Source organism: Anabrus simplex, chromosome 6 (assembly GCF_040414725.1).
Source record: "Anabrus simplex isolate iqAnaSimp1 chromosome 6, ASM4041472v1, whole genome shotgun sequence".
Taxonomy (NCBI): domain Eukaryota; kingdom Metazoa; phylum Arthropoda; class Insecta; order Orthoptera; family Tettigoniidae; genus Anabrus; species Anabrus simplex.
This window is the reverse complement of record NC_090270.1, coordinates 99878849-99896324: the sequence shown is the minus strand read 5'-3', so window position 1 is coordinate 99896324 and position 17476 is coordinate 99878849. Positions and strand designations below refer to the sequence as shown.

The 17476-nt window shown below is 43.7% G+C and overlaps 1 protein-coding gene across 2 annotated transcripts in view; it reads left to right on the top strand.

The window, feature by feature from the left end:
- LOC136876106 (transmembrane protein 114) overlaps positions 1-17476 on the top strand; it is a 132018-nt gene that overhangs the window by 87657 nt on the left and 26885 nt on the right. For both annotated transcript variants that reach the window (XM_067149773.2, XM_067149774.2), the window contains exon 3: positions 15041-15118. In XM_067149773.2, coding sequence (XP_067005874.1) covers positions 15041-15118 — 78 coding nt within the window. The remainder of the gene's footprint in view (positions 1-15040; positions 15119-17476) is intronic.

The window sequence follows — 17476 nt, the reverse complement described above, 5'->3', positions numbered from 1 at the left end:
ACTTATAACCCATCCGATAAAATGTTTTTAAGGTATATAACTTTAATTAAAATTCTTGCGGCTTCTATTAACTAGTTCTAATATTAAAAGTGACCAAGCTATTCAGAAGATTTAACTCAAAATACACACATACGAACGGTAACGGAAGTCAATTTTCCTAAGGCATCTTTCCATGTGATAAAAATATTCTAGAGAAGAAGCAAAATTTACAAAAATATAAAACACGAATGTTAGGTTACACTGATGAGGGGATCCATTTCGTATAAATTCTTGGCTTTCAGTACTTTGTCACATAAATGACGTCACTCTCGAACTTGGCATCAGGAACTTTAACATCATCATAGCTCTCACTTCCACGTGCAACTATGTACAGGTCTCTGGGAACCTTGCCAGCGAATATTATTGTGGCACTGGAGTGAATAATCGATTACAACATTTGCATCCTCCCACCAAATCAGTGCGGTGTGTAAAGTGCCGTTTGGATGCAGAGAACCGAACCAAACCCCATGGCACTACAGCCCTTGAAGGGCCTTGGCCTACCAAGCGACCGCAGCTCAGCCCGAAGGCCTACAGATTACGAGGTGTCGTGTGATCAGCACGACGGATCCTCTTGACTGTTATTCTCGGCTTTCTAGACCGGGCCGCAATCTCACCGTCAGATACCTCCTCAATTCTAATCACGTAGGCTGAGTGGACCTCGAACCAGTTCTCAGGTCCAGGTAAAAATCCCTGACCTGGCCGGGAATTTAACCCGCTACCCCTACACCACGGGGCCGTGGCTGCAGGGAATAAACAGCGAAATCGCATTGCTGAGACTATTGCCATGTGTTTCTTGTCGAAGAATATTCTATCTAGAAATTAAAATTAATTTATATCCCCCATTTTGGATATAGTTGAGTTTGTGCTACATCATTTTGGTAAAGCAGAATCATTTTAACCCAAACGGAAGGGAACTACATTTGAACTTTGGCTCACAACACTGTCTCAACGGAGGTAAATCTATTCTTCAGTACATAACAATATTGCTGAATACAGATTACGCATATTATATGCCAAAAATGTAAGAGAAAGAAGACAAATACGTACAGAAGTCACAAAAATCTTCTATAACAACTATAGAATTTATTAACATGGTCCTTTAGGTTTCCCCTTGTGGGAGGGGTGGTATAATACATCCACGGTATCCCCTGTCTGTCCTAAGACATGACTGAAATGGACAGCAGGGGCTCCCAAGTTGAGAGCGTAGGTTGGTGACCACGGTACCCTAGCTGAGTCTGGCATTGCTCCCACTTACTTGTGCCAGTCTCCTCACTTTCATCTTTCGTATCTGACCTCCTTTGGCCAATTCTTGACCCTGACGGTATTAGGTTTGTGAGGCCTAAAGAGTCTCATTTTCAAGCTCTTCCCTTTCTTTTCCCGATACCCACACCAGGCAAATGCTGGGGCTGTACCTTATTAAGGCCACGGCCACTTCCTTCCCATTCCTAGGCCTTTACTATCCCATCGTCGCCATAAGACCTATCGGTGTCGATGCGACGTAAAGCAAATAGCAAAAAAAAATCCCGATACCGCCATTCTTCGAAGGTTCGGAACTCTTCCTTTTCTTCCTTGTGATCAGTGTTAAGAGGTGATGGTTGCCCAGTTGTACTTCCTCTTAAAACAATAACCATCACCACCACCACCACCGTCGCCATAGAAACACGCAATAGGGAATACATCCTTCCACAGAGGGTTGGCGTCAGGAAAGTCATCCAGCCGAGAAAATAGCCTAAATCAATACAAAGTTCCGAACCCAGGCAGACTAATCGCGAAATGGCCAGGAAGAAGACTCCTTTAGATTGATGGTGATTATTGTTTGGAGGTACAAGGACGAAGCCATCCCATCTTTAACTCTAATAAGAGTTAAAGAAAATTATCATTCTAAAGAAATAATCTTACGACGGCGGTATACAAACTGAAAACAAAATCAAGTTGAATATAACGTGATTCCTATGAAATGACTAAAACACCGCCAAATTCTTTGATTTCAAGAACATTTCCACCACGAACTTCTATCATATGGAAGGGCATACGACGCTGTTGATGGTGATTCGTTCGTCGGATGGGGACGTTAAGACTTGAGCAGGCCCTTTGGTGCTAATCGACAGGAGTAGGCTACGTACCAGCCCCGGGTTTCACTCTCTTCCTTCCTGCTATCACATATCACTTCATACATTTCATCGCATTAACTCCTCTGATGAAGTTGACTTCAGGAAAGGCATCCGGTCGTTAAAACTTTCTATGGAGATTCATCTAATTTCATACCCGAACCCGTAGAGAAACGGGTTGTACATACAGTAGTTTTAATTGTTTAAAGGGTAAAAAGTTGAATTATAATCTCCTCTTCATATCACTAAACGAAGATGAAGAAGTGACCCCCTAAAATTAAGAGCATTCCTTAAAAAGGAGAAGATGCATGGAAGGCACGAAAGTTAAAAATGTCCTAGGCCACATAAAACCTAATACCGTGAGGTTCAAAAGAGAGAAAATAGTTGATCAAGCGAGGTATGATAAAAATGTAAGAGAGAAACCTGACACAAATAAATGGGAACAATATCAGACTTAGCTAGTTGCTTTACGTCGCACCGACACAGATAGGTTTTATGGCAACGATGGGACAGGAAAGGCCTAGGAATGGGAAGGAAGCGGCCGTGGCCTTAATTAAGGTACAACCCCAGTATTTGTCTGGTGTGAAAATGGTAAACCACGGAAAACCATCTTCAGGGCTGCCGACAGTGAGGTTCGAACCCACTATCTCCCGGATGCAAGCTCACAGCTGCGCGCTCCTAACCGCACGGCCAACTCGCCCGGTATAACAGACTTAGCAAGGACTATGTCATTCCCACATATGCCCACTACTACTACTAAATGTTTTCATTCCTCCCCTGAAGGGGGAGGCGGGCCTCCTAGACGGTGACGCCGCCTCTCAGGCCAGGAGATTTGTATCGGAGAAGGAGATGTGTGGGGAAGGTGAAAGGGTTCGCGGCCATGGCCTATACTAGAAACTATCCCGGTATTCGCCTTAGTGCAGGAGAATGGAAAACCACGGGAAACCATTCTCAGCATAGCCGACGGTGGGGACCAGCCCCTCTCCGTCTCCCGAATACAGAGGCGTAGAGCCGTGGCCACCCCTCTTCTGCTCAGTTGGTCGGTCGGAGTGCGGAGCTGTCGGACCATGGACCAACTGTGTCCACTTGTGGGCCGAGAACCACTCTGCAACCGTCGACCTGCCCCACAAGACATGAGTTCTTAATGAGAAAAGGCTTCACCGTACCTATCGTGAAAATGTCATATAACTAACTCATCGAAATGAAAGCCGAAACACGAAAATGCATACAATATTTTGAAAAACAGTCATAACTCAACCGTTGTATTTCTGTAGTAGACGCTGCACACGAACTTTCCTACCGATTCGACGTGCGGACTTGCTGCCATCTGGTGCTACGGAAAAGAAGTTGGTCAGTATTTAACGGCCGACGGATCTCTTGCTTACACTCGTTCAGTACCACCCTCAGTTGACAGCAATACATGCTTGTTTTTCCCACTACTACGTATTTGTTGTTAATCAATCAATCAGTCAATCAGTCAATCAATCAATCAATCAATCAATCAATCAATCAATCAATCATCAATGAACAGCTTAAGGGCTGTCGCTCAGGTGCAGAATCCCTATCAGTCGTATACCTAGTCGTTAGTGCTAATTTCCACAATGATATTACACAGTAATAAACTGTCGTAGAACTGTGTGTTTGCCTATCAAAGTTGCGGCCAAGATTATTATGCTCCAAGGGATAAGCCCGAATGAATGTCTTCCGATGAAATTTATTCTAAAATGTTACTGAATATATACGAAATGCTCATCTACTGTACTACACTATTTTGCATTTTACCCTACCTTAAAAAAGGTGCCCAGCAACCAGGGTTCCCCAAGGTTTAGTTAAATATATCTTGGTTATCCGAAAGAAAAAGTTGAGAAACACTGTTCCATTATGAGAACCAGCCATGAACAAACGTTAGTCAATACGCCTCCTTGAATACAAAATGCAATTGAATTTTCCGGGTAGTATTCTAATGATTCGTGTCTAATTCCAGATTTCTTTTGTTGACTGCAATGAGGCAGTTCAGATTCAATCTCCTCTCTTACAGTAGTCATGCGATGACCTCCATTTACATTTACGAGCTGATCACCACTGGTAGTACTGAAATAGCCAGAAAGACAATAACTCATTCTAGTGTGACGATGAGTATTTGTAGGAGGCTCTGTTTAGCTTGGCACGACCCTCTGCATTAGCTCACGCCACACAGGTATCGCAAAGCACATGTTACCGTAATGGGGGCTTTCTCAGTACCAGAGTCTATTTGGCAAGAGATCATCTATCGATTTTAGTTTGCCATTATTATCGTAGATTCTAAATTACATATGTGTGGTTTGTGTTGATTTTATGACCCTGTCCAACTATAGAGTACTACAAGAGGTTTGTAATGTCTATTACCAGTAAAAAAAGAAATAACATATAATTTTGTATGTACACTTCACAATTTTCCAACATAGTCTACTTTGCTTTCATCTTTGATTACGTAAACAAAAGTAGAAAATAGGTTCAGCTCAACGTTTTTATGTCTGCCTGTTTGTTAGGTTTCTTTGTACGTTATGGGATATTAAGGGGAAATAGCTTAACAGAATTGTTTGAACTCTGTATTTAAGTTCAGAAATAACCTGGTTGTGATTCAGTGGCGAAGCAATCTGGAGGGGTCAAAACAGAAAAATCACATTTCTCCTTGAATATTTGTTATATCTAACAGATATAGGCCTGCATAATAAAAGTTGTACAAAATATAATTATATTATGTTTCATGCTTTTTTATGTGCAAGAAATAATAACGGATATATTCGTGCTTATTACTAAATTTATCACGTATGTATGTATGTGTCCGCCTCTGTGGTGTAGTGGTTAGTGTGATTAGCTGCCACCCCCGGAGGCCCGGGTTCGATTCCCAGCTCTGCCACGAAATTTAAAAGTGGTACGAGGGTTGGAACGGGGTCCACTCAGCCTCGGGAGGTAAACTGAGTAGAGGTGGGTTCGATTCCCACCTCAGCCACCTGGAAGTGGTTTTCCGTGGTTTCCCACTTCTCCAGACAAATGCCCGGATGGTACTAATTAGGCCACGGCCGTTTCCTTCCCTCTTCCTTGTCTATCCCTTCCAATCTTCCCATCCCCCGACAAGGCCCCTGTTCAGCATAGCAAGTGAGGCTGCCTGGGCGAGGTACTGGTCATTCTCCCCAGTTGTATCCCCGACTCAATGTTCATGCTCCAGGACACTGCCCTTGAGGCGGTTGAGGTAGGATCCCTCGCTGAGTCCGAGGGCAAAACCAACCCTGGAGGGTAAGCAGATTAAGAAAGAAAGAATGTATGTAGTGTATGTTCAGTCCTCAGCCCAAAGGTTGGTTGGATCCTCAACAGCTCCACTATTAGGTGTCATAGATGGCCTAAGCAACACTGAAGGGAAATGAGGAGTGAGATAGTTTCCCGTTGCTTTCCTCTCTGAGCCAGAAGTTGCTATTACATATCAAGTCTGCCAACCTTACTGAAATGCATGCACTAACCGCCCCTATGAGCAACATTTTTATACCACTCATATCAGGAACTGGCTGCATAAGGAATGGCACTACTAGCTTCGCTCATACCTCAGTCACTTTCATATTGTAAATGCCAAGGATAAGACTATGACAGGTCAATAAAAGTAACAAAATTGTTCTAAACGAGCTCGATAGCTGCAGTCGCTTAAGTGTGGCCAGTATCCAGTATTCGGGAGACAGTGGGTTCGAATTCCACTGTCGGCAACCCTGCAGATGGTTTTCCGTGTTTTCCCATTTTCACACCAGCCAAATGCTGGGATTATACCTTAATAAAGGCCACGGCCACTTCCTTCCCACTCCTATCCCTTTCCTGTCCCATCGTCGCCATAAGGTCTGACTCCATGGCTAAATAGTTAACGTGCTGGCCTTTGGTCACAGGGGTCCCGGGTCGATTCCCGGTAGGATCGGGAATTTTAACCATCATTGGTTAATTTCGCTGGCACGGGGGCTGGGTGTATGTTTCGTTCCCATCATCATTTTATCCTCATCACGACGCGTAAGTCGCCTACCAGCATCAAATCAAAAGACCTGCACCAGGCGAGCCGAACATGTCCTCGGACACTCCCGGCACTAAAAGCCATACGTCATTTCTTTTTTTTTTGCCGGCTCCATGGTGTAGGGGTAGCGTGCCTGCCTCTTACCTGGAGGCCCCGGGTTCGATTCCCGGCCAGGTCAGGGATTTTTACCTGGACCTGAGGGCTGGTTCGAGGTCCACTCAGCCTACGTGATTAGAATTGAGGAGCTATCTGACGGTGAGATTGCGGCCCGGTCTAGAAAGCCAAGAATCTGGAGGCCTTCGGGCTGAGCAGCGGTCGCTTGGTAGACCAAGGCCCTTCAAGGGCTGTAGTGCCATAGGGTTTTTTTTTTTTTTTTTTTTTTTTTTTTTGTCGCCATAAGACCTATCTGTCTCGGTGCGACGTAAAGCAACTTGTAAAAAATAGTTGTTGTAGCTCATATCAAAAGACATAGAGCACTGTAAACACTAGGTCTCGCCAGCAAAGGTATAAACTTCTCACAAAATTTTGAATATTATCACGGCAAAATAGAGGGAAAATCCATAAGGGATAGCTGCCCTAGAACAAGGGTATCGTACGATAACAGCATCGGATAATAATTTTCGCACTATGTAAGGTTAAAATGAGCTTACATATTTTTTAATTTTGAAATTCCCCTGTTGTACAGCTATCCCCGATAAGGAAAACATTTTTCTTTGCATATACCGTATAAATGGTTATTTAACATTGACAATGAATTACGTAAAACATCTAAACAAGTATCTTCTTAAAACGAAACTGGAATATGAAAACGAAGGAAGAAATTAGTTGAAAATTTTGTGACAGATCCTCGCGCACCGAAGAGTTACCCAGTTACCTCCCAGCAACTGGCGGCTATGTGATATTTATCTTCAAAGTACTTAAAACAGGGATCGTAATGTCTCTTCTTTTCAGAATCAACTTCTTTGGCCTCTGAACTGTTGCTCTCAACCTTTAGGCTGATGACACACGGAGCGGTTTTCGCCGAGTCGGCAGCCGAGTCAGCAGCCGCGTCGGCCGCCGCCTGTGAATGATACACAGAGCGGTTTTTGCCGACTGTGACGAAACCACTGCCTGCTCAATCTGCACCTAAAATGACTGCTTATAAGCAGTCATCGGGTGCATATCGAGCTGGCAGTGGACAAAACACATTAGCGAGCGCGACATTAGGTGAGGAAGTTAGCTAACATTATATAAAAATAAATTATTGGTCTTATTCCAACAGTCTCCTTACTCTATATGTCCTTTTACGTGTATATTATTGAATTTCAAAGATACTTCATGATATCTAATACAGGAATACCTACCAATGATGCAATCGCCGCGTAAATTCAGCCACGGCCGACTGGATCTATCGCTAGAGCGACTCATCAAGTTGGCCGTGATTCAGCTGAATGTATTAAATCAATGGCGCTAGAGCGCGCCCAAAGTCTTCAAACCGCTCGCTGCACCGTCAGCTAAACGACAGGCCGAGTCGGCAAATCTGCCGCCTGTCGGCGAGCACCGCTGTGTCTGTTTCATCCCATCTGATACAATAGAAACATGCGCCGACTCGGCTGCCGACTCGGCGAAAACCGCTCCGTGTGTCATCAGCCTTATTGTTGGAGCAATAACAACGCCGATGTTTCTCTTCCTATCAATCGCGACAATGTCTGCACGTTTACTGGATCCATCGCTAGAGATACAGTGCACTTCTTCAAAGACTTCATATCTGCCAGATTTTTTGAGAAGTTCTGCAATACTTCTCCTGACCCTATGGTGAATTGTATCGCGATTGACCTCTCTAAAGCATTTGATAGGGTGGATCATGGAAGACTACTGGTAAAAATGAGTGCAATTGGACTAGACAAAAGAGTGACTGAATGGGTTGCTATATTTCTTGAAAATAGATCTCAGAGAATTAAAGTAGGCAAAGCTTTATCTGAGCCCGTAATAATTATTAAGAGGGGAATTCCTCAAGGCAGTATTATTGAACCTTTATGTTTTCTTATATATATCAATAATATGAGTAAAGGAGTGGAATCAGAGGAAAAGCTTCTTGCGAGTGATGTTATTCTGTATAGAGTAATAAATAAGTTATAAGATTATGACCAACTGCAAAATGACCTCGATAATGTTGTGAGATGGACAGTAGGCAATGGTATGATGATAAACGGGGTTAAAAGTCAGGTTGTGAGTTTCACAAATAGGAAAAGTCCTCTCAGTTTTAATTACTGCGTTGATGGGGTGATAGTTCCTTTTGGAGATCATTGTAATTATCCAGGTCTCAATATAAGGAAAGATCTTCATTGGGATAATCATATAAATGGGATTTAAATAAAGTGTACAGATCTCTGCACATGGTTATGAGGGTATTTAGGGGTTATAGTAAGGATGTAAAGGAGATGGCATATAGGCAACAATAATACGAAATTAATACCAAAGATTCTCTAAATGTCTACACACACATATACACTGACTGACAGAGCAAATGCAACACCAAGAAGGAGTGGTCAGAACTTTATCCCAATTGCAGGGTAGACTGACGTCACTGAGGTATGCTCATGATGTGAAATGCGCCGCTGTGCTGCGCACGTAGCGAACGATAAATGGGACACGGCGTTGGCGAATGGCCCACTTCGTACCGTGATTTCTCAGCCGACAGTCATTGTAGAACGTGTTGTCGTGTGCCACAGGACACGTGTATAGCTAAGAATGCCAGGCCGCCGTCAACGGAGGCATTTCCAGCAGACAGACGACTTTACGAGGGGTATGGTGATCGGGCTGAGAAGGGCAGGTTGGTCGCTTCGTCAAATCGCAGCCGATACCCATAGGGATGTGTCCACGGTGCAGCGCCTGTGGCGAAGATGGTTGACGCAGGGACATGTGGCACGTGCGAGGGGTCCAGGCGCAGCCCGAGTGACGTCAGCACGCGAGGATCGGCGCATCCGCCGCCAAGCGGTGGCAGCCCCGCACGCCACGTCAACCGCCATTCTTCAGCATGTGCAAGATACCCTGGCTGTTCCAATATCGACCAGAACAATTTCCCGTCGATTGGTTGAAGGAGGCCTGCACTCCCGGCGCCCGCTCAGAAGACTACCATTGACTCCACAGCATAGACGTGCACGCCTGGCATGGTGCCGGGCTAGAGCGACTTGGATGAGGGAATGGCGGAACGTCGTGTTCTCCGATGAGTCACGCTTCTGTTCTGTCAGTGATAGTCACCGCAGACGAGTGTGGCGTCGGCGTGGAGAAAGGTCAAATCCGGCAGTAACTGTGGAGCGCCCTACCGCTAGACAACGCGGCATCATGGTTTGGGGCGCTATTGCGTATGATTCCACGTCACCTCTAGTGCGTATTCAAGGCACGTTAAATGCCCACCGCTACGTGCAGCATGTGCTGCGGCCGGTGGCACTCCCGTACCTTCAGGGGCTGCCCAATGCTCTGTTTCAGCAGGATAATGCCCGCCCACATACTGCTCGCATCTCCCAACAGGCTCTACGAGGTGTACAGATGCTTCCGTGGCCAGCGTACTCTCCGGATCTCTCACCAATCGAACACGTGTGGGATCTCATTGGACGCCGTTTGCAAACTCTGCCCCAGCCTCGTACGGACGACCAACTGTGACAAATGGTTGACAGAGAATGGAGAACCATCCCTCAGGACACCATCCGCACTCTTATTGACTCTGTACCTCGACGTGTTTCTGCGTGCATCGCCGCTCGCGGTGGTCCTACATCCTACTGAGTCGATGCCGTGCGCATTGTGTAACCTGCATATGGGTTTGAAATAAACATCAATTATTCGTCCGTGCCGTCTCTGTTTTTTCCCCAACTTTCATCCCTTTCGAACCACTCCTTCTTGGTGTTGCATTTGCTCTGTCAGTCAGTGTATAATCACAATGAAAACGGAATTAAAAGTACATAAATTGACACTCACACCTATAGACCAATATCTTGATATGTGTGGTAATTCCGAGATATGGTCTCGGTAATTTTCTTTCTTTCTTTCTTTCTTTCTTTCTTTCTTTCTTAATCCGTTTACCCTCCAGGGTTGGTTTTCCCTCGAACTCAGCGAGGGATCCCACCTCGACTGCCTCAAGGGCAGTATCCTGGAGCGTGAGAAATGGGGTTGGGGGATATAATTGTGGAGGAGGACCAATACCTCTCCCAGCCGACCTCACCTGCTATGCCGTGAGGGAATGAGAAGATTGGAAGGGATAGACAAGGAAGAGGGAAGGAAGTGGCCGTGGCCTTAGGTACCATCCCGGCATTTGCCTGGAGGAAAAGTGGGAAACCACGGAAAACCACTTCGAGGGTGGCTGAGGTGGGAATTGACCCTACCCCCCCCCCCCAACTCCCCTCTACTCAGTTGTCCTCCCGAGGCTGAGTGGACCCCGTTCCAACACTCACACCACTTTTCAAATTTCGTAGCAAAACCGGGAATCGAACCTGGTCCTCCTGGGGTGGCAGCTAATAACCTAACCACTACACCACAGAGGCAGACTGGTCTCAGTAATGCCATGATCAATTTGAAATTCTTTAAATGTACACATAATTCAATAATCAAAAGAAAACGTTTTATAATAATGTAATGAAAACGCTGTATCAAAAATAATTCAATTACATACACGACTTATAGTTTTTAAATCATCATCCCAGATCATAACATTCTCACATTTCCTACACAGGAATTGTGGAGATTCATTCACTTCCAAAGCAATTTTCGTGAAACCATTCGCAACAAAACTGCACTGAATCCATTCTGCCCCATTTTAAGAGCAATTTCATTGGCATACAGTCCGGCTCCATAGCTCAATGGTTAGCGTGCTGGCCTTTGGTCACAGGGGTCCCGGGTTCGATTCCCGGCAGGGTCGGGAATTTTAACCATGATTGGTTAATTTCACTGGCACTGGGGCTGGGTGTATGTGTCGTCTTCATCATCATTTCATCATCACGACGCGCAGGTCACCTACGGGTTTCAAATCAAAAGACCTGCACCTGGCGAGCCGAACATGTCCTCGGACACTCCCGGCACTAAAAGCCATACGCCATTTCATTGGCATACAGTATGAACAAGCTCACACATTACGTTCTGGTGCCGATCAAGATGACCCTGTGGTTAGGGTCGCACAGCTGTGAGCTTGCATTCAGGAGATAGTAGGTTTGAACCCCACTGTCGGCAGCCCTGAAGATGGTTTTCTGTGGTTTCCCATTTTCACACACGGCAAATGCTGGAGCTGTACCATAATTAAGGCCACGGCCACTTCCTTCACACTTCTAGTCCTTCTCTATCCCATCGTCGCCATAAGACCTACCTGTGTCGGTGCGACGTAAAACAAGTTGTAAAAAAAAGGGCTAGGAGTAGAAAGGAAGCGGCCGTGGCCTTAATTAAGGTACAGCACCAGCATTTGCCTGGTATGAAAATGGGAAACCACGGAAAACCATCTTCAGGGCTGCTGACAGTGGGGTTCGAACCCACTATCTCCCGAATACTGGATACTGGCCGCACTTAAGCGACTGCAGCTATCGAGCTCGGTCGGCAATCTTCGAGATTCGTATTGGCAACCTTTGGCACACAAACTATGAATCGCCATGAGACATCTGGCGTATTTACGTACTAGTACTGTTGTTTACACAGCAAGGCCAAAATATAAAATTCATGCTAGGAACAAGGTTCGCATCGAAAAAATGTTATATATTGTTATGTAATGTGTGTGTGTGACACAGTTGTTGGCTTAAGATAATAAAGGTTTAGAAAATTCCTATTGATCGATCATACAATTGATTCAATTAAGATTTCATTTCCATTCAATTGACAGTATTACCGGAACCGGGCTAGCTCCCTCCTTACTCCTCACCCACCGTACTAAGAAGTATCACTAAAAGTTCCGCGAGTAATATATAGACCTTGCTCTCTTCTAGGTTCGCGCCTTTAAACGTGATTACTTAGTGAGTTTGTTGTGAATGTGTGTATTCTTATCATGCTAGGCACTTGCAGTTCCAGTCACGGCTTATTGCTGTAATCCTTATTGTTATTCACGAGAAATTAAAGGTAGTGGAACTTCATTTCACAACATTTCATTTCGAAACATTATGCGGAGGAAGCATTATGCATGAGATACGACATCCAGCTGTTCCTAAGTTTTGATCCCAGTTACATCATAAAAATCGTGCGATTCTAAATTTGTCACTAGACTTTCTTTTAAACAATGTTACCGTGACAGGCGATCATTTGAGAGGTCTTTTCAAACTTCAGAAACCTTCAATTATGCAGCCAGTAAGGAATTTAACCAGAAAAGTAATTTGCCCGATAAATTTGGGGAAAATTAATGCAGCAAGAATGAAACAATCTCTGGTTTGAAAATTATGGAGGTTGTTTGTCCCGAGAGCATTAAAGACAGAAACAGTTTAAAATAAATCATTTGTTTTATGGAGCATTTTATGAAATTGTTCGATGCGCATGCCGTCTGCAACACCTCACATGGGACATATTCCAGGAATGAGAACAAACTGGCATTTTTCAACCTTGTAGATGAACGCCTCAGTTGGTTAATTAATGATTTCCTGGCATATATTAAGAAAATTCAAATGCATCTAGAGAAAAAGAAAAGATTCAGGAGGGAAACGTATCAGGCATTGGTCTTGACTACCCAATCCACGGTGGCCTCCGTAAAATACCTCATAAGTACATATTTGCAATATGTTTTGACGAGGAACCTAACAAGCGATGACATCGAGCTCTTCTTCAGCCACCTACGGCGCAAAGGGGAATACAATGACACGATGGGCTCAAGCTCATGCCTTTACGCAGTCGAAACAACGCTCCATGCTGAGATTATTGCGGCACCAAAATATGGCAATGTTGAGCTGAGGGATGAAGAGAAGACCCACACTGTACGAACCAGTTTACTACAGTCAAGAGAGTCCCGGATGGATGAAAAAGATAGAAGGCATGAAAGTCGTGAGGATGTGCAAATTGCGCAGCTTTCTGAGCACATACAAAACTCTTGCAAGGTAAATTACATCAAATCTGTTTATAGGATTAATTAGTTTCAGGACCAACAGCTACAATGCCTGGTATCCCTATAGCTGTGGTAGCAGGATTATTAGTGCGTGTGGCAGAAGAACAAACAGACTGTGAAGGCTATTTAGAACATACCTCTTCTCCAGCTAGTGAAAGTCCAACATTCTGTCTTATTCGCTTTCAAGATTGAGGAGCCCTCAAATACCCGAAATCATCGTTTGTGTGCTTCTGCAGTGCATGACGGAATTTGTCACCTCTGCTGTGCAGTACTTGCCCCGCAGACAGTTACTAAAACTGTGTACTTTTTTTTTCTGAAAGACATGTTCATCAGTGAAATTAAGAGTAGAAAGTGTAAGGACGACAAACTACCTCTTTTTCTAGTCCGAACATTTCTGTGACCTCTATTTGACAACATTGCTTCGAGCCACTCAAGTAGAAGAGAGAAAGTTTTGAAACTTGATAAGAGCACGTTAATAGAAAAGTTATCCAAGCCAGTTAAGCACCGCTCTATAAATAAGGTACTCTAAGTACTGGCTAAAATATTCAGCTCTTTCTATTTAGGATATAATTTACTTATTGACGTATACGGCCATGCGAACACAAGGGGGGCAAGAACGCGATCTTAGTGAGTGAATGGTAAACTAAGATGCCGCCCATTTTTATGCGTGCATTTCAAGGAAGGCCTTGTATTTATAACGTAGGCAACTGTATAGATCCATCAGCGCTGCAAGACCACGCAAGACGCGAAGAAATTGGTCACCTCAATAATATATCCAACAACACATCAGTGACGAACTGTTGGAAGTAACGCACGATACGTTCAGTACAAAATACAGGCAAAGGTATGAACACAACCAAATCAAAATTAACTTAAACTTCCCTAGACTAAAGAAGTATTCGTTTCGTTGTTACAGTTCTTAGTCGGTGATTGCCATTGTTCCACCGCTAACAATAAGTAGTAGTTTCTTTTTTGATTTTTACGCTGTCAGCCTTGAGCATCACCCATCAAGGAACGTGGATCTCTCAGGTGTTGATTTTTTAAAAAAAATTCTGGCGTTAGGTACTACTTTTATGACCAATTATTGTGAAACTTTTAAAGGTTGTCTTTCTTCTGGTTCCGTTTGAGAAGGCAAGAACCTCCTTTTAGTTATTTCTCAGCTGAAAAAATATATTCCGCAACAGTAAGACCTTGTGAACAGCTGATCGAACATCTGACTCAACACCGAGCAAGTGGTCGCGTGGCTTGGTTCACGTAGCTAACAGCTTGCATTCGGAAGATAGTGGGTTCAAACCCCACTGTCGGCAGCCCTGAAGATGGTTTACCGTGGTTTCCCATTTTAACACCAGGAAAATGCTGGGGCTGTACCTTAATTAAGGCCACTGTTGCTTCCCTCCCACCTCTTCCGTATCCCATCGGGACCACAAGAGCTATCTGTGCCGGTGCGACGAAAAAGCAAATTGAAATTGTTTTGACTCAAGATGGTGTTCCCAACTGAGGACATAGTCAAAACTTATCGTATGATAATAATAGTATGAAAAACGGTTTGAATGTCAATGCATAACAATATTTCACTTTTACAAAAAAGCATCAAACATATTTTTAGATTTCCCTTGGATCGCAAGAAGTTATGACACGAGTTTGATGCCACAATGATCTGTTAGCAAAGTTCTTCAAACGATCCTTTCCTTAAATTGCTCATGATTCATCCGACACACCTAAAATCATGATTGTATGATTTCTAGATCCGTATAATCACCTGAACATTGATATTAAATCCCTTCCTAAGAATGTAACCGAACATAATGTATTTTTCTTTCTTTTCAGGTAAATGCAAATACCACGAGATGTGGCCAACAGACGCTAAAGTGAAGTCTGATCCTTTCATTGACAAGACTATTCTGAGTAAGTATATTCACTGTTATTATCTTGCCGCATATTATGGAAATACTCAATACTTTCACAAATCAATAAGAATCTTCAGTTTTGAACTAACAGGGGGAAAATTATTATTATTATTATTATTATTATTATTATTATTATTATTATTATTATTATTATTATTATTATTATTATTATTATTATTATTAAGCCTCCATGGCTCAGGCGGCAGCCGCCGGCCTCTCACCGCTAGATACCGTGGTTCAAATCCCGGTCTCTCCATGTGAGATTTGTGCTGGACAAAGCGGAGGCAGGACAGGTTTCTCTCCGGGTACTCTCCATTAACATTTCATTTCATTTGTCATTCATTTATCATTGCCCCAGAGGAGTGCGACAGGCTTCGGCAGCCGGCACATTTCCTATCCTCGCCGCTAGATGGGGGCTCCATTCATTCCATTCCTGACCCCGTCCAATGACTGGAAACAGGTTGTGGGGTTTTATTATTATTATTATTATTATTATTATTATTATTATTATTATTATTATTATTATTATTATTATACCGCTCTTCCCACACCTGTGGGGTCGCGAGTGCGAACTGTGTCGAACAGTGGGTTTGGCCCTGTTTTACGACTGGATGCCCTTCCTGACGCCAACCGTGTGGGGTTTTTATATATATATATAATATGGAAGGATGTAATCATTATTGAGTGTTTCGGTGGTGGTTGGTAGTGTAGTGTGTTGTCTGAATATGAAGAAGAAGTGTTGGAACAAACACAAACACTCAGTTGTTTTTTTTGCTTTACGTCGCACCGACACAGATAGGTCTTATGGCGACGATGGGACAGGGTAGGGCAAGGAGTGGGAAGGAAGCGGTCGTGGCCTTAATTAAGGTACAGCCCCAGCATTTGCCTGGTGTGAAAATGGGAAACCACGGAAAATCATCTTCAGGGCTGCCGACAGTGGGGTTCGAACCTACTATCTCCCGAATACTGGATACCGGCCGCACTTAAGCGACTGCAGCTATCGAGCTTGGTCAAACACTCAGTCCCCGAGCCAGAAGAATTAATCAAACACGATTAAAGTTCCCGACCCAGCCTGAAATCGAACACGGGACCCTCTGAACCGAAGCCCTCAACGCTGACCATTCAGCCAATGAGTCTGATTATTATTATTATTATTATTATTATTATTATTATTATTATTATTATTTATCTATAAGTAATGGAACGCCTACTGCCATTTTTTGATGGATGCGGTACTTTTGCATCTGTCTCTTGACACAGGCCAGAGCAAAATGTAGCTTCCACCTAAATCCCAGCCTTGTCCGTGGCTGTGATAATATATAAGCTGCTGGGGCATGGGTGGTGCGGCATAATGACATTCGCAGCACGACCAGTGCGTCTGTTTGTTATGAGATGTCTTGCTCATGGGGTCAACCATGCTGCAATAGCACTTTCTGGCCCAGTGGGGAAAGCAATGGCAAACTAACCCACTCCTCATCTTGACTATTACATCTCATTTTGGCGCCGTCATTGGTTTTTGCGGTTTCCCTATAACCACAAAACCTTCGGTGGTGCTATTTAAGGATTCAATCAGCCTCTAGGATGATGACCTGACTGACAGAGAGAAGCAAGGGAATAATAAGGACTATAACAACTAACAACTAACTACTTTTGATTAGTATGCAAGGCAAGATCTTCACAGACATGGTAGAAAAGAAAGTGCGATCAATGGTGGAGAGTCAATGCAATTTCTGACCACAAAGGGGCTGTCTGAATCAGATGTTCATATGCGTCACATAATTGAAAAATGCTATGAGAGGAATAGAGAGCTGAGCTTATGCTCCGTAGATCTAGAGGAGACATATGACAGAGTAACAGGGGAAAAAATGCTGTCAATACTGAAGGATTATGGGATCAGAGGTAAGTTATTATAGGTCTATTACCTACAAGTTATAAAACTTTATATTTGGTCCGTATCGTCAACCTTAATGGCCTTGTTAAATTACAGAAAAGTCCCACCTATACAAAACATGTTTACAATGTTTATAATGCATCCGGGAGATAGTGGGTTCGAACTCCACAATCGGCAGCCCTGAAGATGGTTTTCCGTGGTTTCCCACTTTCACACTAGGCAAATGCAATGGCAATTACGGCCACGGCCGCTTCCTTCCCATGCCTAGGCCTTTCCTATCCTACAGTCACCAAAAACCCTATCTGTGTCGGTGCAACTTAAAACAAATTGAAAAAAAATACAATATTTATTTTATATATTACTAGCTGTAGTAACCGGCAATGCCCAGTCAGTTTTTGAACGTTTACCTTTAACATTTGTATTGTCGTTAATTATGTGTGAAGTGAATGTTTGTAGAATTCCTTA